The sequence below is a fragment of the Aulonocara sp. 'chitande type north' Nkhata Bay genome, linkage group LG19 (assembly GCF_057382095.1).
Source record: "Aulonocara sp. 'chitande type north' Nkhata Bay isolate Kocher_YH1m ecotype deep benthic linkage group LG19, A_spYH_male_GT1.1, whole genome shotgun sequence".
In the NCBI taxonomy this organism is placed as follows: domain Eukaryota; kingdom Metazoa; phylum Chordata; class Actinopteri; order Cichliformes; family Cichlidae; genus Aulonocara; species Aulonocara sp. 'chitande type north' Nkhata Bay.
In genome coordinates, this window is record NC_141362.1 from 11,423,370 (window position 1) to 11,446,127 (window position 22,758).

General features: G+C 45.7%; 2 protein-coding genes and 1 long non-coding RNA gene across 6 annotated transcripts in view; 1 reads left to right on the plus strand and 2 right to left on the minus strand.

Annotated features, from left to right (window-relative positions):
• The window catches only part of rtn4ip1 (reticulon 4 interacting protein 1), a 222,570-nt gene extending 209,155 nt beyond the window's left edge, over positions 1-13,415 (minus strand). Inside the window, exons 1-7 of one of the 3 annotated variants that reach the window (XR_015126322.1) lie at positions 12,668-13,408; positions 8,418-8,569; positions 7,148-7,216; positions 4,106-4,230; positions 2,728-2,776; positions 2,168-2,304; positions 1,909-2,092 (exon numbers count right to left, since the gene is read on the minus strand). Coding sequence is in view for 2 of the 3 variants with exons in the window: in XM_086273903.1 (XP_086130029.1) it covers positions 1,909-2,092; positions 2,168-2,304; positions 2,728-2,776; positions 4,106-4,230; positions 7,148-7,216; positions 8,418-8,569; positions 12,668-12,950 (999 nt within the window). In the remaining variant the exon portion in view is untranslated. Of the gene's footprint in view, positions 1-1,908; positions 2,093-2,167; positions 2,305-2,727; positions 2,777-4,105; positions 4,231-7,147; positions 7,217-8,417; positions 8,570-12,667 lie in introns of all 3 variants that reach the window. The other 2 variants (XM_086273903.1, XM_086273904.1) reach the window with 2 other exon arrangements.
• Positions 13,181-18,120, plus strand: qrsl1 (glutaminyl-tRNA amidotransferase subunit QRSL1). Of its 2 annotated transcripts, none has more exons than XM_086273901.1 (11): positions 13,181-13,313; positions 14,650-14,809; positions 14,886-14,984; positions 15,069-15,165; positions 16,017-16,178; positions 16,259-16,434; positions 16,602-16,714; positions 16,910-17,102; positions 17,178-17,295; positions 17,402-17,607; positions 17,839-18,120. In XM_086273901.1, exons 1-11 carry the CDS (start codon positions 13,290-13,292, stop codon positions 18,033-18,035), a joined length of 1,545 nt encoding a protein of 514 aa, XP_086130027.1. In that variant the 5' UTR covers positions 13,181-13,289; the 3' UTR covers positions 18,036-18,120. The 2 variants fall into 2 exon arrangements, with proteins under 2 accessions (XP_086130027.1, XP_086130028.1); XM_086273902.1 differs by lacking the exon at positions 13,181-13,313 and adding an exon at positions 13,461-14,208.
• On the minus strand, positions 13,545-18,723 carry LOC147306592 (uncharacterized). Its single transcript, XR_015126324.1, has 3 exons — positions 18,552-18,723; positions 14,080-14,142; positions 13,545-13,877 (listed from the first exon to the last, which is right to left on the minus strand). It is a non-coding gene; the product is annotated as an uncharacterized LOC147306592 (long non-coding RNA).
• Positions 18,724-22,758: the final 4,035 nt, after the last annotated feature.

Sequence of the window (22,758 nt, forward strand, 5' to 3'; positions counted from 1 at the left end):
ATCACCACATCGAATCAGGTCATGAACGCACTGAAGGACGTAGGCGTTATTTTTTCATGTCAACAATAAAGAGACGGCTCCATAAATGGAAATATTGAGTTACGACCACAGTGCGCAGCCACTGGTTACGCTAAAGAGCAGGAAGGCCACATTATGCTTCAAATACATTTATGTGCAGGGTTCAGGAAACCAGTTTGGAAAGATTAAACCCAAATGAAGTTAGACCAGAATGATAGAAGCAGGATGAGTGTGATGCGTTCGAGGCTGTACTCTCTGCTCAGATTCATACACAGCTCCACAGCAGGTGGATACGATACTACAAAAACAACCCAAGAAATGAGAGATTCTACAACGAGCAAGTCAGTCACCGGATCTCAGCCTAACAGAGAAGCTTATCAGTGCCTGAATCCAACACTGAAGGCAGAGAGACCCACCGGCAGGTCTGCAGAGCATTGTGGAAACACCGAATCAGCCAGTGCCCGTGACTTCTACACTTCATTTGCTGACAGCAAATGAAGTTCATGCTGTTAAACTGGAATTAAAGTTTCCATTTCAATCATATATTTATTTATTACTGAATTGAAAAAAAGAAAAAGATGTGGCTTAATGTGTAACCGCTCATATTTCCACAAAGACTGAAGGGTGTAACTTATTGTTCTAAAACTCTAGATTATCTCCTTGCATCTTGATTCTGCATCCTTTGCTGTGCAGAGCCGAGCACAGCTGTGGATTCTGTGGTCGGGCGAGTGCACTGCATGCAAAGTGCAGGCTGTTACTATAACACCCACAGAGGATGTGAGTGCTTGTGCGTGCGTCTGTGTATAGGTGGACGATGTCATCTGCTCCGACAGAGAGTTTAGGAGTTCAGGACTGTTTTCTTTATCTGCCTTGCAGCAGGGGGCGGGGCCTCAGCCACCAGAAAGTAACCTGCTGCATTTTCACATTTTTTCCACCTGTTTCTTCAGGTACCATGTCTGATTTTTAGGGACCTGGAAGAAATGTGCAGAGTATAAAAGGAACACAAACCTAAATTTATCTGCAGAAAGTCCACAACTGCACATATTATGACACAAGTCAGAGCTACTACTGGAATAAATCTGTTCTAATTCTAACTTAGATTCCATACTTGGCAATTGGGAGAGAAAAAATATATTATTTTGTAAGAACAACTCGGCAGACAGTCAAAAATGGAACCTAAAGGACAAAGTTAAACATCTGTATGAATTATTGTGTGGATTTGTTCATTAATAGCCAAACATTAGTCCCGTGTCTGGCCCAGGAGCTCCTCCCAACAAGGCATGTCCAAAACAGCATCTGGATCAGATGCCAAACAACCTCGGCTCTTCACCGTCAGCTCTCACAGAGGAGCTCGATCGTCTTCCTTCGCTCTACCGCAGGTTGCAGTCACATGGTGAGAGTAGGCGTGTAGAACAACCACAACATCAGCACCTTCAGGGTCATCACAGCGTGCAACACTGCACCTCGCACTCCTGAAACACAGACTTCTGCATTCAGGGCAGAAATTCCTCCCCAACCCAGAGTGAGCACTCCACCCTTTTTCTGGTGGAGAATCATGACCTTAAACTTCAAGGTGCAACTTTTCATCCCTGCAAACTACCACGAGATTCTGAGACCACTGCACCTACAACCTTTGCTCATGAACATTATGAACAGAACTCCAAGGGCAGGCGTGGTGGAGTACAAACCCCACCAGGAACAAGGGCAGTGATACGAGCCAACCTTCCACTATAGCTGTACCCAAACCCAGGTGTTAAAATTGAAAATAAACACCACTGAATGTGTCTGTCGCTGGTTTAATATTCCGACCCTACAACCGAGAAAACAAAGTGTAAAAAACCTCCTGTTTCTATGAAAGTTAGAAAACTAAACAACTCCATCTAAGCTTACTTTTAAGGCCTTGCTGGCCACTGTAGCGGCGGACTGCATCATGCCGTCAGCTACACCCAGCCTGTCGGTGTTCTGCATGAACGGCGTCACCAGGGTGACGTACTTGGCGCCGCTCCACGGCTTCAGCAGCTTCAGCGCCCAACTCTCCGTGTCACCCCCGACATTATCCAGGATCAGGTCGAACCTTAAAGATAACAAAGTAAATCAGACCAAGATGACAAACGGAGGCAGAGATTCAGTCGGAGTGAGGCCTGCTTACTTCTCCAGAGCGCTGAGCGGCTCCTCGACGGGCCCAGCGGTGTAGTCCACCACGTGGTCCGCCCCGAGCCCCCTTAAGAACTGCTCGGCGTTCTGGGAGCAGGTAACGGTCACGTGGGCGCCCCACGCCTTCACCATCTGAGCAGGAACAACATCAGACTTGTATACAAGTTTCATTTCGGTTAAATCAAATGTTTAGTTTTTCATTTTAACCATGATGAAGAAAAAATGTAAGAATTTGTTCTTTTTAAGCTAAAGAAGTGCAGTTGTTTTTTTTTCTCTAATATTTAAAGAGAGATGGTGTTGAAGCTGATTTTAAGGATATTTTACATGTTTAGCTTTAATGTGTTTTTACCTAGTGGAAAAACTCCGGCTGTTTTTTAACGGTTTACGTCTGCGATCAGACGTCAGAGTTAACTGTGCTTAAATCAAATATTAAATGTGAGACCAGGTGAGCGTCTAACCTGTGAGCATTTTTCAGATCAAACGTTACTTCATTGTGACATGGCGAGTGTTTAGGTGACCACAAGTGGTCATTATTGTCCAGCTTTTCATGCGTACCTGTACAGCAAACGTTCCCACTCCTCCAGATCCTCCAAGGATCAAAATCCTGCAACAGAAAAGCCAAAACAATGAAGGAGACAACCGCAGCAATCACCTGGTCAACTGAAGGGAAACCCGGCGACTTTTCCCCCCAAAAAAGAAAAAAACAACTACAAGGAAAAAAAAACTTATTTTTTCTCCTTTCAGCTTGCAGGTACTTTCAAAATAAGGGCGAGAAAACTGTCTTTTATCAAACCGATTAATAAAGGCAAACATTAAAAAGCAGCTGGTTGTGTTGGTTGGAGGCGACTGTTATACAAGTGTGTTCATGTTAGCAGGTAAGCTAACATTAAGCAGAAGAAACCTTTGGTCAAATAGAAACATAGCTGCGATGGGATAAAGTCAATGCAATGCAGCTAATATGAGAAATATAAGACAATAATTCTAAATTACTGTAGTATCTGCATCATGTATTAAAACAGGACTTTATTTACCTGAAGTTAAAAAATACTCTCCATGCTTCCATGTTGTGTAACATGAGATCCGAGGTTCAATCCTGCTGCTCGTATTTGTATTGTATTTCTAAGTTGGTGGTTTTTGTCCTCGTGATTGTCACATGAGGGTTTCAGGTAAGTGTCAGCAGGTGCCTGGTGGATATGGCCATCACTCAGTCACCTGTGTTGCACTGTTGGTACTTGGTACACGAAGCAGCGCAGGCACTGATACAGCTGTTTATTATAGCTCAATCTGCACTGTCCACAACGCTTTGACTTTTCTCCACTGAGCAGTTGCTCGTCTTCCTCCCCTCACCCCCAACAAAGGCCTCTTTGGTGAAACAAGCGTCAGGTTAGTTACATCGCTGTAGCTGGTTTATTGGTATGTTTCCGGTGGCCCATTTTATTTACACTGAGACTGATGTGGGGTAAGGACATTTTTCCCTCTGTTTTGTCTTGCAGGTAAATTAGTGCAAATTGTAAACACACTGGTCAGGGCTCATTACCCGGTCCAATCTCAGGACTTAATAAAAAATATCTTTATAATTATCAGGTTCTAAGATGAGGTTAGTACAACCTCAGATGAGCCACAGCACCTGACAGATTAAACCGTGTCGTTATTTATGCCACAAAAAGCACAGATGCAGAAGCAGTTTGTGAGGAATGAAGTAATATTTGATGAAATGGCTAAATGTTATTAACTAATCGTTAGGGTGGCGGTGGCATGACTTTGGCCTCGTCTGATTGGTCAATTAATCAATTATATTGTTTCACTCATCATATTATTTGCATCTAGAGTTTACGAGGCTCCTTTTAGATCCCGCCTTAAGCGAGCTAAAAGGGGCTCAGGAGGAACAGTTGGCGAGCTTCACTGGGATGGATTAAACTTTCCATGTCCTCACCTCTTGTTGGCACAGTTGTCCTTTCTCAGACCGCCAGTATTAACCAGCGCTGACCAGGCGGTGGTTGCCACGTAGGGAATGGCAGCAGCCTCGATGTGGCTCAGACACTTTGGTTTGTGGGACACCTAAACAGGACAAACAGTAATAATAGCAGCAGTTAATAAGAGCAGCAGCTTCCTTTAGTCATCATGAAAACAGCTCATCTCTACATTTTAGAGGAAGTGAAGCAGTAAAAAGGAGTATTGGTGTCATTCAAAATAATTAAGGTGGGGGTGACTGGGCTAAAAAAAAAGTCAGGATTACAGTATTAAAATATATTACAGGGAAAAAAAGGAAATTTGATAAAAAAGCATCACAGTTCATAGCTTATCGTCTATACAGTGACAAATGGGACATTGAACTTGAGTAGGATTCAGATTAAGACCAATCAGAGATCGTTATGTAAAATCTGACTGAGTTATAGTTCTTGTGAACTGTGACAGGACAAACAGACAGAGGCTCAGTAAACCTTCACCTGTATGAGCTAAAAACCCAGAACATTTACAAGAAAATAGACTCAGAGTAAATTAAACTTTAAAAAAGTAGAAGCCCCTCCACGTATCGCTACCTTATCGTGGTGGAGGGGTTTGTGTGTCCCAGGGATCCCAGGGGCTACGTTGTCTGGAGGCTTTTGCCCCCCGGTAGGGTCTCCCATGGCAAATTGGTCCTGGGTGAGGGACCACACAAAGAGCGATTCAGAAGACCACTATGACAAGACCATCGAGGGAACAGTTCATCCTGCCCGGGACAGAGTTAGGGAGCACCGGGTTTACCGCTGAACCCGAGCGGTGTTTTGTTGTTGGACTTCTGTGCAAACCACAGTTTGGCCATAACGAACACCATGTTCAAACATAAGAGTGTCCATAAGTGCACGTAGCACCAGGACGCTCTAGGCCACAGGTCGATGATGTATTTTAATCGTATCACCAGACCTGAGGCCATATGTTTTGGACACTTGGGTAAAGAGATGGGCTGAGCTGTCAACTGCTCACCACCTGGTGGTGAGTTGGATCAGGTGAGGGAGGACGCTGGACAGACCTGGCGTGTGCTGGGAAAGGCTAGCAGAGGCTCCAGTCTTTGAGAGCTTCAACACACACCTCAGGCAGAGCTTCAACAGCATTCCAAGACTGGGGACATTGAGTCCAAATGGACCGTGTTCAGCACCTCCATTGCTGAAGCCGCTGCACTAAGCTGCGCCCGCAAGGTGGTTGGTGCCTGTCGTGGTGGACAACAGAGGTGAGGGGAGTCAACGAGCTCAGGCTTGGTTAGCCTGTGGGACTCCGGAGGCAGCTGGTAGGTACCGACAGGCTAAGCAGAAGGTGGCTCGGGCGGTGCCTGAAGCAAAAACTCGGGTGTGGGAGGAGTTCGGAGAGGCCATGGAAAAAGCAACCCGTCATGTGACTCAGGAGGGGAAAATGGTGTTCTACCTGCACTGTGTATAGTGCGGGTGGAGTTCTGCTGACTTCGACTGAGAAAATTGTCGGGCGGTGGAAGGACTACTTCGAGGACCTCCTCAATCCCACTGACACATCTTCCGAGGTGGAAGCAGAGTCTGGGGACGAAGGGGATGACCTGCCAATCTCTGGGGGCAAGGTCACGGAGGCAGTTAAACAACTCCTTGGTGGCAGAGCCCCTGGTGTGGACAAGGTCCACACCGAGTTCCTGAAGGCTCTGGATGTTGTAGGGCTGTCTTGGTTGACACGCCTCTACAATGTTGCGTGGAGATCAGGGGCAGTACCCCTGGATTGGCAGACCGGGGTGGTGGTCCCCATCTTTAAGAAAGGGGACCGGAGGGTGTGTTCCAACTACAGGGGAATCACACTCCTCAGCCTCCCTGGGAAAGTCTATGCCAGGGTGCTGGAGAGGAGAGTCCGTATGTTAGTCAAACCTTGAATACAGGAGGAACAATGCGGTTTTCGTCCTGGCCGTGGAACACTGGATCAGCTTTGATCACGGTTCGCAGCAGAGTGTGAAACGGTGTGAATGACAATTAGCACCTCCAAATCTGAGGCCATGGTCCTCAGCCGGAAAAGGGTGGAGTGCCCACTCTGGGTCAGGGATGAGTGCTTGCCACAAGTGGAGGAGTTTATGTATCTCGCCTTACTTAAACCCCTCCAGGGAGAAGGACAGATTGGTGCTGCTGACGCTGTACGGGTCTGTTGTGGTGCTTTTACACTAAGCTCCCAATTTACTGGTCGATCTATGTCCCTAACTTCACCTATGGTCACGAACTGTGGGTAGTGACCGAAAGAACGAGATCACGGATACAAGCAGCGGAAATGAGCTTCCTCCGAAGGGTGGCCTCTCCCTTAGAAATAGGGTGAGAAGTTCAGCCATCCGGGAGGGGCTCAGAGTAGAACCGCTGCTCCTCCACATCGAAAGGAGCCAGTTGAGATGAATGGTAAATGGTATTTGTATAGCGCTTTACTAGTCCCTAAGGACCCCAAAGCGCTTTACACAGTCATCCACACACACACTCACACACTGGTGATGGCAAGCTATGTTGTAGCCACCCTGGGGCGCACTGACAGAGGCGAGGCTGCGCCACCGGGCCCTCTGACCACCACCAGTAGGCAACGGGTGAAGTTGCCTACTGGTGGAGATCAAAACTCCAGACATCGGGAGGCCCTCAGAACACAAGAGACCAAGGAAGACCAACAGAGGGGCAGCTGCGCCACTATCCCCGAAAGAGCTGACGAGAGTCCCAGATGAGGGGTCACTCAGCAGCCGTGGAGCAGAAGCCAGGGGGGGTTGCAGTGACGTGCCCGTGAGTTTATCTAAAAACCTTCAGTTTAACTTTCACTGACCGTCACCGTCTGTCAGTTTAGTTTATTTTGTTTGTTTGTTTTCACACTGATGTTGAAACTTAAACTGTGTAACAAACAAAAATCTAAATAAATAAGGAAACTGTTTCTGCAGAACTGACACTGATGAAAGTTTCCACTTCACAAACAGGAGAAATGAGACATTTATGTATTTTAAATACATAACGCTGAGCATTACCTCGTTGGCGCTCAGCAACACAAACTCCGCCAGGCTGCCCTGCTTCCACGGCGGGATCGCCGCCCAAACCTGAGGACGACACACAAACGGCTCAAATCTGCATTTCTGTGCAGCTAGTTCAGAGAAACTTCACACATGTGCTCCTCTGGGAAACGGTTACGGATGTAGTAAAAAAAGCAGAATGACTTCATGGGTGTTAAAAGATACAGTACATTTAAAGTCACAGCGCACACACACCTACACACACACACAAACACACACACTAAACTAAGTAATAAACTAATTACTTTTGAACCCTAACCTTACTTTTGAAGTAATGAAATACCTTCTTTGAGAAGTAATCAATAATTAGTAAATAATTACTTTTTTCAAGTAACTTGACCAACACGGGTGGTGATAAGATAATAATGGAGCTGTGAACTGAAAGGTCCCAGAAGGAAATAAAAGCACATTTTTTAAAAATGCAGCATTTAAAGAGCATTTGTGACCTTTTGAGGTATTGTTACCAAAATGGAGAACAAGCCAGATGTTATGACTGATAACAGTTTAACCTCACAAAGTTATGAAGGTGTGACGTTTCCTCTCATTTCCTTTGTGATATTTGTGGGGCAGCGCAGTGTGAAGATGAAAGTAAAATATATTTCACACGCCAGGAGCCTCATGAGGGCTGATGCCAGCCGGATGCTGACTAAAACTAATAATTAGTTGTTGTTTCTTTCCAGACTAGAAAAACTTGAATCGCATACATGGATGTCCCTCACCAGGATTCATCCGCTTGCATTTGAACACCGTTTTCTGTGGAGCCAATGTTATGTTACTCTTTCAAAGAGAGGGGAAGAAAAAAAGCGAGAGATGAAAACAACTGTGTTCGCGTTAAGGTATGAATGCCGTAAGTGCAGAACCAAATGTTCGACCAATAAAAGTCTATTGGGATCAAGTTGTACTGGTTTCTCTGAAGGTGGATGTAGCCAATCACACGGGCTCTGCCACGCCCACTGAGATTGTTAGCACCATTAGCAAGTGCAACACTGTCAGATTAAATTAACACAGAAACAAAAACACTGACTTCAGCAGATCAGGGAATTGTTTCCGGGTCAGCAATGTTGCCAACTTGTAGGAAGGTTGTATTCTTTCTGAGAGCAGCAGCACAGCGTAGAGGAAAACCTGAGGCCTTCTGAATTTTCTCTCTTAAAAGGGTTTGTTGACGGCAGCCGTGAAGAATCACAGTTAATTGGATTCTGCTCTCTGTGCGTACACCTCTTGTCTTTACCTCGTCCCCCTCTCTGAAGTGCTTCACGTCCAGGCCGCACTCCATGATGACCCCGGACACATCCCGGCCCAGAACGAGAGGAAACTCACTGCCCGACTGCTTGATGTTCAAAGGATCTCTCTTCATGGACAATGTAGCTGCGCCGTAGCCACCTGACGGGGAAAGAGTTTATGATTATTACATAAAGATTTAATGCTGTTTATGAATGTTTGTACTGGGACGTCAAAGTAATTCACCAACTGTAATTTTCAGCTCCACATTTTCATTCTTGGACAGTTCAAATTAATCCTTTATCCTGCCCCTCAGTCCTAAAGTGTCTCTTAAAGTAACTTAGCAACATAATTAAAAGGAGCATGAATCCAAAACTTCCTCTTCAAACTTCCTATAATTATTACTACTTTCAAATTCACGCGTGCAGCTCCTCAAGGATCCGTTCTCGGTCCTCTTCTACTTCACAGAGCGTTTTGAAAGTACAGAGGTCACAGATGAAGTTTATCATACTGAAGCTTTACTCAGATACAGCAGATAGAGTAGACGGTTGGCTGGAGTGTTTACATCAGCGGTCCCCAACCCCCGTGCCTCGGACCGGTACCGGTCCGTGAGTCGTTTGGTACCGGGCCGCGAGAGTTGAGGCTCAGGTGTGAAATGTATGGTTTTCAGGGTTTTTATCGGTTTTCAGCGTTATTTTGTTATCGTTTTTATCGTTAACTCTGTTTTCCTGGGTCTTTTCACGTGTATTATGAATAAATCTTCTTTTTTTCGGTACCGGTACTAGTTTTATTTTGTTGTATTTATCCGCGACACCTTAAAGACCGGTCCGTGAAAATATTAAAAGGTTGGGGACCGCTGGTTTACATACCACACTACATACTGCCCTGTCACACCTGGAGAAGAGAGACACGTATGTGAGAATGCTGTTTGTAGATTACAGCTCAGCATTCAATACCATCGTTCCCTCGAAGCTGGACAGGAAACTGCAGGATCTAGGACTGAGCAGCTCCCTCTGCAGCTGGATCCTCAGCTTCCTGTCTGACAGACGCCAAGTGGTCAGACTGGGCAGCATCACCTCATCCCCCATCACACTGAACACTGGTGCTCACTAGGGCTGCCACAAACGATTATTTTGATAGTTGACTAGTCACCGATTATTTTTGCGATTAGTCGACTAATCAGATCATGCATCCATACAGCTTATTGCACCAGCAGCATCTGCTCTTATATAACCATCATTAGCTTACAGCTTTAAGTGTTTAAGGTCTGTGCTAACTAAAAATAAAGACAAGATGATAGTTTGTTAAATTTTAATGAAATTTGCAGATTGTTTCGGTGAAGTTTAATAAACTCCTTGCTATCTAAAATATAACAGGACACCGGAGTAAATTCTCCAGCATCTCACACTTCTGATAATCAGCTGTCTGCTTGACGTTTATTCAGCTGTGTAAAAACTTTAATCTCAGCCAAACCGATTTACTCAGGAACAAATAAAATACTAAAAAGAAGCCAAACAATAACATTTTTAAGTTATCTAAGTGACTTATATATGTTTAACCTGAGTAGCGAAAGATGGCGGTGGGTTTGAAAATGATTTGCCCGGAGTCCGCTGTTCTCACGGCTCTAGTGAGCCTTGCCTCCGGCTAGCTATCGGAGCGCTTTTGAAAATATGTGGCGTCTTGATAAACTGAGCAGATATTTGAGGTTTACACAGTTACATTCTCGCCTGAATATATGTTAAACGTTTATTTTGTGACCCAGAAAGAATAATAAGAGTAATATTAAAACTAACTAGCTGCTGCCATTGTTGGAAACTGAGCTGGGCTGCGCTATGAATTCTGGGACAGAGCTGCTACTTCTTCAGGGTTTAACGGCAGCTGGCATCCTTGTACATGCAGTGCTGCCATCTTCTGTTTCAGTCCGTTATTACACTCTTAAATCCTACTACTTATTCCTGCGTCTTTTGTGATCTTACAAAGCTTCAAACGAGCGTTGACTATTAAATCAGTTGTTGACGATTGTGATAGTCGACTAATCGTGGCAGCCCTAGTGCTCAGTGTGTACTGAGCCCTCTCCTGTACTCACTCTACACCTACGACTGCACGGCCACTAACAGCTCCAACATCATTGTAAAGTTTGCGGACGACACTACAGTGGTGGGTCTTATTACCAACGGTGATGAGACAGCTTATAGGGAGGAGGTCAGCGCCCTGACCCACTGGTGTCAAGACAACCATCTCACCCTCAACGTCGCAAAGACAAAGGAGTTGATAGTGGACTTCCGGAGGTGCAGAAAAGTACACACCCCCATCACCATCAACAGCGCTGCTGTGGAGAGAGTGAGCAGCTTCCGCTTCCTTGGTGTACATCTGGCTGAGGATCTTACGTGGTCAGTACACACAAACAAAACAGTGAAGAAGGCGCAGCAGCGCCTCTTCTTTCTCAGGAGACTGAAAAGATTCGGCACAAGCCCCCGCATCCTCAGGACCTTCTATCACTGTGCCATTGAGAGCATCCTCACTGGATGCATCACCACCTGGTACGGCAACAGCACCGCTTACAATCGCAAAGCTCTCCAGAGAGTAGTGCGGTGCTCTGAACGGATAATTGGCGGTGAGCTTCCCTCCCTCCAGGACATCTACAGGAAGCGGTGCCTGAGGAAAGCGGGGAGGATCATCAAGGACTCCAGTCACCCCAGCCATAAACTGTTCAGACTGCTTCCATCAGGAAGGAGGTTCTGCAGCATCCGGTCCCGTACCAGCAGACTGAGAGACAGCTTCTTCCATCAGGCCATCAGACTGCTGAACACTTCATAGACACCTCAGCTTCACTACTGGAACTTCAACATTATGCACTCAACACTGTACAGTAATGCCACTGTTTTGCACAATATCCAACTACCAACCTCTGTAAATTTTATCTATTTATTTTACTCTATTTAATTTGTAAAATATGTATACACACACACACATATGTACACACAGGTAGACATACATATTTAGTATACGCATTCAGTAATATGCATACACTCTTATATTGTACATATATTTATTCATATAATTCTCAGATTTAGCCATTCTTATATTTGCTTGTTCTTATGTTATTGCACAACTCTGTTGCTCGTGAAGCTCGCACACAAGAATTTCACTCACATGTACTGTACCAGTGTACCTGCACATGTAACGTGACAATAAAAGTGATTTGATTAGATTTGAAAACAACCAAAAGAACAGTTTCCCATCAACCCCCTCAGAATCACATGTTTTATTACACCGTTGTTTGTATATTTTATCCATGCAGGCATGTGGTTGATAATATGATATCTCTAATAATGCTGGTGCTCAGAGTAGGTCAAAAGAATCATGCTGTGCAAAAACAGGTGGTTGAGGTGCACCACACACATCCCAGTGACATGTTTCAGAAAGACTTTCAGCTGAAATGATCTAAACCAGGGGTGTCAAACTGAAATACACAGTGGGCCAAAATTCAAAATGGAACAAAGTCGCGGGCTAACGTTAATATTTATTGAAAAAAAAAAAATCTTCCTCCAGATATAAGAATGAATCTTTTCTTATGGACTCAAACAAGTTTAGCTGAAAAACTGAATATGGAACAGCAAAGCTTAATACTAAACAATATATATATTAGCTGTATAATACCAGTAGGTCAGCTCTGATAGTAATTTGGTATGGCTTCGCGGGCCAAATGTAATTAGGCTGCGGGCCAAATATGGCCCGCAGGCCAGAGTTTGACACCTGTGATCTAAACTAACAGCTCTGTGATAATCACAGTTTTTATATCATCACAGTGAGTCATGCACATTTTATTCCTCTTTTAAATTATTCCACTCTTAAAAGTTTTAATTTATTCATTCATCTTCTTCCTTTTGTGCACTTTTCCATTACTGAGCTTCTTTTTTTCACCTGTTATAGGCTGTGTTTATTGTTTTGGCTACAGTGGTTTTCAGATAAGTAAATGATATCTTATCTAACGGTGCCTATAAGAGCTGCCCCAGGGGACCCTGGAGCTGGGCCCGGGCCCGGGCCTCTGGCTCATCCTGATAAGAACCACGGATTTATCACAATGTGTTTTCTTGCACCTGCGTGCAAAAATTTAAACTGTGAAACAGACTTTCCACAGTGATATGCTGCGGTTTGTGGAGGAGGGGCCACTCTCATTCTGACTCTTTTCGACCACAGAGCAGAAAACAACCGCTGTGCGGCTGCTGTTCTCGTTTGCCAGCCTTGAATCGCGCTCACCTCTCATGGCGACGTCGATGGGGCTGAGTCCTGCTGCAAACACCTTGACAATCACCTCATTGGGATAGTTGATGATGGGAAAGCTGGCGTTCTTGGTGAACCGTAAGACCTCATTGCTTCCGTATTTATCAATGACCCAGGCGGGCATGACAGTCCTGCATCTGCTGGAGGTGCTGAGCAGCCTGCCGCACCTGGGCAGGGAGCTGTGCACACCTGGAGACTCGCTCAGGTGGAGCAGCACCCTGCTGTGCACCAAACGTCTCAGAGAAGTCATCTTTAGCATCTCACAAATACAACTGGACGCGCAGGCGCATTCAACGTGTGCAGATTAGAAGTTGAAGCTGGTTGAAATCTGCCCCTACCTGCTCTCTCTGTCATGTAAACACACGTGGAAGTCTCACATTCATCTAAACGAAGTGGAAATGCTTAAAATCCTCATGTGGAAACGTCCTTCCGCTCTTCTCTAACACCGGCTTCCTCCTCCGGTGTCTCCGCCAATCAGAGCGCGAGTTACTAAACCGCTGTCGAATCACAGGCAAGCGTGTTAGAGGAAACAAACATGGCGGCTCGCAGAGGCCGTTCGCTGCAGGAAGGTTGTTTGTAAAGTGAAAGGTGCTCCGAGATGCTGAGCCGGACGATAAAGCAGGTCAGTGACGGCAGTGTCTGTGCCGCGCAGCGACTCACCAACACACGAAGTCTTCATCAGACAGACGACGAATCATCTTCATCAGACAGCACGCAGTGACGCGTTAGCAGCCACTAAAACGCGTACAGGTAGCATGAAGGCATAGCTGAGAATAGCGGCGGTTTCATATTGAGATATGCAACATGTTTATAACGAATGAAGCCCGTTTGTGCCGCTTTGTAATGACGTCTTTATTTCATGAGAAAGCTGCAGGAACAACAGAGAGGTGGTCAGCGAGCATCATGTTGATGGAGAAGCGCAGAGCACTGTGGATCACAGACAGCAGTGGGGGTCAGAGCACATTTGTGAAGTGAAGGCATGCTATGGTGTATGATTTGGAGACGATGGCAATGACAAAAAGACAGCTGAAGGTGTTTAGATGTTCTCTGGGAGTGAGCAGGATGGCGAAGATTAGATGCGAGTCCATCAGAGGGACTCAGAGTTAGAGGGGAGAGGCTGAGAGGGTTTGGACATCTGCCGAGGAGGGAGAGAGGATATCTTGGAGAAAGGAAGATGAAGATGGAGCTGCAGGCAGGAGGAAAAGCGGAAAACCTCAGACGATGATGGATGTCGTGAAGGACATTTTCAATTCAACTTTATTTTTACAGCAGAAAATCACAACAACAGTTGCCTCAAGCTGCTTTATACTGTAAGGTCGAGACCATACAGTTATACAGAGGAAACAGAAAACCCAACAGTCACATGACACCTGTGAGCAAGCGCTCACCTCCGGCATCTCCAAGCTTAGGGAGAGGCAGCCATCTGCTGTGACTGGTTGGGGTGAGACGCGCTGTGGAAGAGAGCCAGAGATTATTAATAACTCATGGTTAAATTCAGTGAGGTGTAAAAACACATGGTGAGTGAAAAAGCAGAAGAAGAGGAAACACTAACAGATTCTAATTTGTTCATGTAAATGGAGAGTCTGGAGTTCCACAGGGTTCAGTGCTGGGACCAATTCTGTTTACATTATACATGCTTCCCTTAGGCAGTATCATTAGCATACATTCTCACTGCTATGCATCTTTCTCCTATATATCGACTGCAATATATAAGAAACACGGGAGTCTCCCAGGCCATCTGTCCCCCACAGAACAGCAGTCTGCTGTGTCTGCACTGTGTTCTGTCTGTATCGGCCTGTTCTGTCTGCTGTTGAATGTGCAGTCCTGCGTTGATTCTTTTTGCTGCTTCACTGTCACAGTTAAAAAAGCTTCGATGTAGTTTCTTTGTGATACTGTAATGTTATTAATAAAATGCACGAGTTTGATTCCAGCTCTGCTGTTTCATCGTCGTTCTTCAGGTGTCTTTAGCGCTGCGGGAGGGACGAATCTCTCCGACAGAGCTCTGCAGAAAATGCCTGAATCGCATCAGGAAAACGCAGCACCTGAACGCTTACATCACGGTGACAGAGGAGCGTGCTCTGGAGCAGGCTCAGCAGGCAGAACGCAGACTGCAGCAAGGTGAGGACATCTCGAGTCGGGCTCGATTTGGTTCCGTGTGACTCGGGTGTCACTGCTTGATCTCTTCTACCTTCAGGTGTGCCCAAAGGTCCTCTGGATGGAATCCCGTTTGCTGTCAAGGATAATTTCTGCACGGAGAATATCAGGACCACATGTGCCTCCAGGATGCTTAAAGGTCTGTGTGAAGTGGGGTAATAAAAACAACTTGTTTTTCCACTCCATTGCAGCCCAGTACTTATATATCCTGCTTTTCCTGCAGACTACACTCCTCCTTATAACGCCACAGTGGTCCAGAAACTCCTCGACCAGGGGGCAGTTTTAATGGGGAAGACCAACATGGATGAGTTTGCAATGGGGTAACTGAGTTTTTGCAGTATTTTTGATTAAAGTAGAAGAGATGTCAGGACTGAACATTTAAGTGTTGTTAAAATCTGCAACCAAATCCGTTCACACCTACATCAAGTGTTGCAGTCTAAGCGCAGAGTCAGACTAACGAACTGGTCGTCTGTGCGATGGATCGACCACAGTGTGAACAAACTGCAGCAGTTTAATGTTTCTGATGTAGAGGAACAGAAACCAGCACTGGGAGGTTAAACTGGATCTTTGATCTGGAGGAAATGTGACAAAGTGCATTCTGGGTAAACTTTGCAGGCTCATATCAGCATGTGAGATAAGTGGCTGCTCAGAACAAGTTAGAGCAGATGAAAGGTGACCTTTGTGCCTACATGTGATGCCTCCTGGCTCATTTTCTAGTCATTGTGGAGTTGCATGTGGATCCTTCTGTCCTGTCGGTCTGTATTGTTAAGCTGTTTGCATCATCAGATTATGTAAAATGAGGGTTATGATGGGAAAAATCTTCATATCCAACACTAAACTACATACCAGGAAAATTACTGTTTGGGAATTGTCAGAGTCATGAAGCCTGAATGACTGCAAGGCGCCGTGCATTGTCATGCATGTTGCCCCGCTGGTGTTGTTCAGGTTCTTTGGACATGATTCAAAATGTTCATCCCCGTTCCATCTAAGTTATACTTGCAAACTCCATCTTTGTGTAGCGCTGACTCACAGCATTCTCGTGTGAGGAGGAATCAAAATGTGGTTAAAAAGATAAATTCACTGAACAAACAAAGGTTACAAAAAAGATTTCTGTGAATTCTGCAGGTGAGCTGCAGTTTTTCTCATATGGATCCGTTTGTTTTCCTCGCAGTGCGGGCAGTACTGATGGTGCTTTCGGCGCCGTAAAGAACCCCTGGGGTTACGCCGCGCCCTACAGAGAGCGGACGAAGGCAGACCCGGACTCGGACTGGGTCGTCACTGGAGGCAGTTCAGGTGGAAGCGCCGCAGCTGTGGCCTCGCTCACCAGCTACCTGTGAGGAGACTTGTTCGGGCTCTCGTCTTCAGTAAGACTGTCAGGATCTCCGTGTTTACATGTGATGCTCTTCTTGGCAGAGCTTTGGGTTCAGACACGGGCGGATCCACACGAAACCCCGGGTCGTTGTGTGGCGTCGTGGCCCTGAAGCCCACTTATGGTCTGCTGTCCAGACACGGTCTCATCCCCCTCGTTAACTCCATGGACGTCCCGGGCATAATGACACGCAGCGTGAACGATGCGGCCGTCGTCTTAGGTGAGAATCCCCCAGGTGACCCTGGACATCAACACGCAGCAGCTCTATGATTAAGAATGTCTGAATAAGAATGTCTGCCGCTCTAAAGGAAACTGCAGCTGTCTCATTTCGCAGCACATCGGCCAAACGGCACGACTCACCTGGGATTATGTTGTCGTGTCGTGCAGGTATCCTCCAAGGCCTCGACGTCAGAGATTCAACAACAGTTCCCGCCCCTTCATCACTAACAGAGCTTCCTGAAGACTTTGATGTTAAGAACATCTGTGTGGGCATCCCTAAGGTGACACTACAAACTACCTCAGCATTACACGCCAACATATTACTTTGCAGGAGTGAATATTGAGGTCAGCACTGAGATGAACCTTAACATGGAAGCTGCTGAGATGATTGCATTGATTGCAAAGGCAGGTAGATGAAAGTCGAGTATGAACAACAAGTTGAGCTGTTGTTCCGTCTCTCCTGTGCTGCACGTCAGGAGTATCACGCCCCAGGCCTCTCCGAGGAGACTCTGGCCCAGTGGAGCAGCGTGGCCGACTTGTTTGAGGAAGCTGGAGCGCGGGTGGAGCGAGTGTCGCTCCCCCATACGCAGTACTCCATCGTGTGCTACCACGTCCTGTGCCACGCCGAGGTGGCGTCCAACATGGCCCGGTTTGACGGCCTGGAATACGGTAATGAATCGTGCTGTGGTGTGTGGGTTTGGCACTTCTTATAGCGGATGTGATGAAGTCTGACTCTGCCAGCAGGCCACCGCAGCCAGATGGACACCTCGACAGAGGTCATGTACGCCTCGAGCAGGCACGAGGGCTTCAACGACGTCGTCAGAGGGAGGATTCTGTCTGGGAACTACTTCCTGCTAAAACGGTGAGACTGAGCCGTCGTGTTTCCGAGCCATGGAGGGATCCTGTGATCCTCTCCATCTCTCGATCTTTTTCTAAAGAATAATTGTGTCCTTTTATTTTCCCCCTAGGAACTACCAGCACTACTTTGTGAAGGCTCAGAAAGTTCGCCGGCTCATTGCGAATGACTTCCAGCGCGTGTTCAGCTCTGGTGTCGATGTACTGCTGACGCCCACCACGCTGACGGATGCGGCTCGTTACCACGACTTCACTCAGGAAGATAACCGAACGCGCAGCGCACAGGAAGACGTCTTCACGCAGCCCGCCAACATGGCAGGTAGGCACTGAAGCTGCATGCAGAGGAAGTGTGGGAGGAGCATTTAAATATGTTGGGGATAAGCACACCATGCACACCTGTAACTGAGGAGCTTAAGAAGCTGCTTCTCGTTTCCCTCCTGCACATGAAGTGAAATGAAACTGGTGTTTTTGAGCCGAAGCGGCGTTCTCTGTTCACTCTGTGACTTAGAGCATCCAGCTTCTCTCAACTCTCTCTCTCTCTGCACACCAGGTCTCCCTGCTGTCTCTGTGCCGACGGCTTTGTCGAGACGGGGCCTTCCCATTGGCCTACAGCTCATAGCTCCCGCTCTCCAAGACCGAAAGCTGCTCAGCGTGGCCCAGTGGATCGAGCAGAGGGTTGGTTTCCCCTCGATCAGTGACTTTGAGGACTCGGGAATGACGAGACGGGAGCAGACGGGAGCTGCGTGAGGAGCTTGAAGCTTCTCCGTTACCTTGACTGTCTGTCACAGCTGACTTTATTTGTCGTGCTAATAAACACATGCATTTGTTCTAAGGTCTTTTTTTTACTCCTCAGCCTTTCAGGACATTCTTAGGATCCATAGGGACGCTCAGTTTAAACAGCTTGGATCTCGTATCTGTATGAGTGGCTGCCTAATATAGCCATGTCTGGTATCTCAAGCCCCTCCCACCTGCTCTTTATATCTTCTATAGCCAATCAGAGGAAAGTTGGCTAACAGCCACACGAGAGTAAAAATAGAGAAGCAATATCTAACTCCTAAGAAACAACGGTTGCCCAGCATGTTGCAAGTAGCTTTGGTGACCAAATGGTTACCCAGAGGCTGAGCGAGCAGTGCCATGAGGCTTTGTTCACACAGCGATCGTCTCCACACAGATGTTGCCCAGTTTGGACCTTCTGCAGTCACTCTGAAGGTTTTCACATCATTTCCATCTAATTTATAAACGGGCAGATTCAAATATACTCACAACTCATTTGTGACGAGTCTCTTTGCCAAAGAGCACTCAAGCCAACTGGTCGCTAACTGGTTTCTTCTGGTTTCCTGTTTAACAGCGAGGTTGTAGAACCTCTGTGTCACGTTGCAGTCCTGGAGCAACTACATCACAAACCAGGCACAGCCTTCTCCCACGACCCTTTAGTCTGAAAGCAGAGAGACGTGACAAAAGCCAGAGATTAATCTTAACTAACACATAAACACAGAATGACGAGGAAAAGCTCAATGCATCATGGGAATCCTCCCGCAGCATAACTAAGGGAGGATTCAGGGTCACCTGGTCCAGCCCTAACTGTATGCTTCAGCAAAAAGGAAAGTTTTAAGCCTAATCTTAAAAGTAGAGATAGTGTCTGTCTCCTGAATCCAAACTGGAAGCTGGTTCCACAGAAGAGGGGCCTGAAAACTGAAGGCTCTCCCTCCCATTCTACTTTTAAATACTCTAGGAACAACAAGTAGGCCTGCAGAGCGAGAGCGAAGTGCTCTAATAGGGTGATATGGTACTACAAGGTCATTAAGATAAGATGGGGCCTGATTATTTAAGACCTTGTATGTGAGGAGCAGGATTTTGAATTCTGGATTTAACAGGAAGCCAATATAGGAGAAATCTGCTCTCTCTTTCTAGCCCCTGTCAGGACTCTTGCTGCAGCATTTTTATGGAGTTTTTTGGGACATCCTGATAATAATGATTCATAATAGTTCAGTGTAGCAGTGAGAGAAGTACGTGCAGGCTGTAAGTCTATCGCAGTGTCGTCATAATTCTGTGATGCCACAGATCTCAGACTGCTGTTGTCTCTGTGGCATCAAACAGAGGCTGGTCTTAAAGGGACAGGAGCCAACTACGTCAGTACAAACAGGAAGGAAATTAATAAACAAAGATTTCATAATCAGCCTAGTATGCATGCATGTACTGATCAATGCTCTTCGGGCTCTTTGTGCATCACAAATGACTGTCTCAGAATTACTTAGTTTGCACTCAAATGCTGGAATTAACCCAGAGTGAAATCTGTCCCGTCAGCCACTTAGTGCTGGGAGCTGGCCTCTGTTCACAAACAGGGTCCTGATCTTTAAAGCAGTCTTTATAAGGCCGGACAGATCTGGGCTCTGACTGCTCTCACAGTGTACGCTGATTATATTAGCAAAGTCGGTTTTATTTCTATAACACTCGTCATTACATGAAAACTCAATGTGCTTACTGCAGTTCGAGGATCTGTGAGATCAGGGAGGAAGTATTTGAAAGGTAACTTAATTATAAGATCCTTAAAATGTCAAACTGTTCATCAAACAAGGTCTGTGATACATGAAAACTTCACTTCAAGTTGCAGTTATGAAACATCAACAATATTTCAGACGGTCACATGTTCTTGGGAACATCGAGACGATGCGTCTCCGTTTTCCTTACTTCAGATTAATATTAATTTTTACCTGAATTGTCTCATTTTGTCTTATCTGATCATGTAAGTTAGGAAAACTTCAGCTTATGCTTTCATTTTTGCGCAAAACCCTTTGAGACGTTCTTTAATGTCATTAGAAGTCAGATATGTGAAGTTTCATAATTTTTGTAAGGAGGTTAAAACGGATTCCCAACTGAAATACAAGCTGAGAACGTTTGGAGATTTTTGTCATTTTTGCAGCATTTTGAGCCCTCGTGACTTCATAAACACGAGTACAAATATCCACATGAACTTTCAGGAGTGCAAAACACATTTAAGCTCAACGAATCAAGTGTCAGAGTCTAAAGCCTGATCCTTTGTTCATCTTGTTATTGCCAAACTGGATGAATAAACCATAAAAACGCAACTTTTAAGTTTGGACAGTGGACTTCTTTTGCCTGCGTACAAAATATGATCTCAGTGCAGCAGGGGCTTGTTGACTTTTAATTGTGGGATGTTTGGTTTGTCAAACAAAAGAAATTGTCACTACAGATAGTATGAAGGTAAAAATGCGCCATTGTTTCTCACGTTGTCCCCTGCAGACGTGAGGATTTATTTGACCCCTCCCACCTGCCCGACTCTTTCCATCGCTCCTCATCTGATCCCGGTCTTCATTACAAAGTCGCCCACATGAGGAGGACGTGCAAGCGAAGAGCAGAGGAGTGGTTCCTGTTATGCTTGATAATAGCATGCAGGCGCCGGTCTGCAGCTGTCAGACTGAAAGCTGATGTGTAAAAGGCTTTGAAAGCTTTTTTTCACGCCACACAAACATTGTGTTTTCCTGGACTCGTGTCACATGTCAGGATGTAAACAACAGTCTGCTGCACTCTTCACAGCTCAGCCTCTGCTGTCACGAGCTGCTCGTTCTTCAGCTGAGAGCTTATTTCTGAATCCAAACATCACCGGTGTGCTTTAGTTTTATTGCTAACATGCTAACATGTCTGTGACCAGGCTGGATCATGAAGTCTCATCTTTTTATTTTCTGATTCGTATAGTTGCCTCCTTTGGTCACTGTTAGAGTCAGAGACACTAAATCAGTCTTCCTCAGTAGGAACCACTTCAGACTTCAACTCTGTGCTGGTTTGGCCCAGGCTGTGTTTACCTCATCTAACCAGTGGTGATATCACAATGGCGACATCCATCTTTGACATACAGTCTGTCAAAGGTTCTTCTTGCCTGTGATTTGTCCATTAGATCTGATTCCACATTCATGTTTCCCTGTGGGTCCAAAGCAGCAGCTCTGAAGTGCTGGAAATCAATGTCACTCCATCATCGCACCAGTTTCCCAGCAGGACGCTCGCTTCACCCGACAGCTCTGAGGGGGAAGTGAAATGAAAAGCTGATGTTGTTCTCATGCGAAGGCCGTATCACTGAGAACACTTCCCATTAAGATGTCATCATCTGCTCCAAGACTTCACAGCATAACCTGAAATGTTTTCCTCTGTTAGTCCAGACTGAAATATCCCAACGTGTGTCCTCTTCATGAGTTTCAGAGACTGCAAGAAATCCTAACGGGTAGCACAGACACTTTCTGCATTATCAACATCCTTTATTTAATGCAGATTTTCAACATGTTTACAAGAGTACAACTGGAAATGGAAAAATCAAAAACAATCCTCACTTCAGCCACTGCAGTGTTAACACACTGTAAACGTGTTATTCACACTGTGACAAACTACAACAGAAACGAGGTGAGTGAGAGGAAAAGCTGACTTTTATGCAGAGTAAGCAGTGAAGATGTGAACAGAGTGCGTGGGCCTGCGAGGATGAAGCAGCCAGTCTCAAAACAATGCTGCGCGTTTCCTTTACCGTTTGAAACTGCTGCTGCTTTCTGCAGGTTTCCTCTTCCTCTGCAAAGATGTTCTGAAACATAACGGCCCCTAACTCCTGCTGTTCACCTGATGCTGGTGGATTTAAAATTTTTTTTAAAAAGATGATAAACTTGTCTTGAAGCTCGTGTTTCAGCTGGTATCTGTGTCTGTGTGATGAAGCCCTGCAGTCTATGGATGCAGCCGGGTATCCAAGCTAGCTGAGGACTCAACTGTCCAAAAACATCCAACACAGCATGAGCCAAACTATCAGTGCTTCAAAAGGCAGAGGTTATACACCGACTGGAGATGTCAGGGTAGCTAGCTCCATCTTTTACATACAGTCTATGGTTTAACCAGTGTTAATGCATCCCAACTCGCTGTCACTCAGCTGGTGTGTGCATACTGGGTTGAGCCCTGAGTTCTGTTATTTACCTGAAGGAGTCCTTAAAGCAAATGTGTGATGCACACATTAAGGTTTTGTGATTGTGTGAAAGAGAGGAAATGAAATGAGGATGTGTGAGAGGATGCATTTGCATGCATTAATGCTTAAACCTCTGGGAATCTGAGATCACTGTAGTAAGTCCCTGTAGTACAACAGGAATACTACAAACAACAAATGTTTCATCTCGAGCGGTGAAATCAATTAAAATCATACATGTTGGTTTCTGTTGTCTTTCTACCTTATCTTCCATTTTTCTACAGGATGTGGTGATGGGCTCAAATGAGCCTCCTTGTCATGGTGCTGCATGCCCAGTTGTTTCCAAGAGTACAGTATGTTTTTAATGATATGGTTCTACACATCATAAAATTATTAAAATCATCGTTCTGCCTCTGCTGAAGTGTGACGGAGGCGCCGTTTCTGTTCCTCAGTTTGAAGGAATCTGCATGCTCTTAACTAATGAGGCATGAGCTTAAAACCGCACATAACAGTCAATACGAT

Coding starts and splice junctions, on each gene's coding strand:
- qrsl1 (XM_086273901.1), top strand. CDS start 13,290: ATGCTGAGCCGGACGATAAAGCAG. Junction 13,314..14,649: donor TGAGCCGGACGATAAAGCAG/GTCAGTGACGGC, acceptor GTCGTTCTTCAG/GTGTCTTTAGCGCTGCGGGA. Junction 17,296..17,401: donor AACTACTTCCTGCTAAAACG/GTGAGACTGAGC, acceptor TTTTCCCCCTAG/GAACTACCAGCACTACTTTG.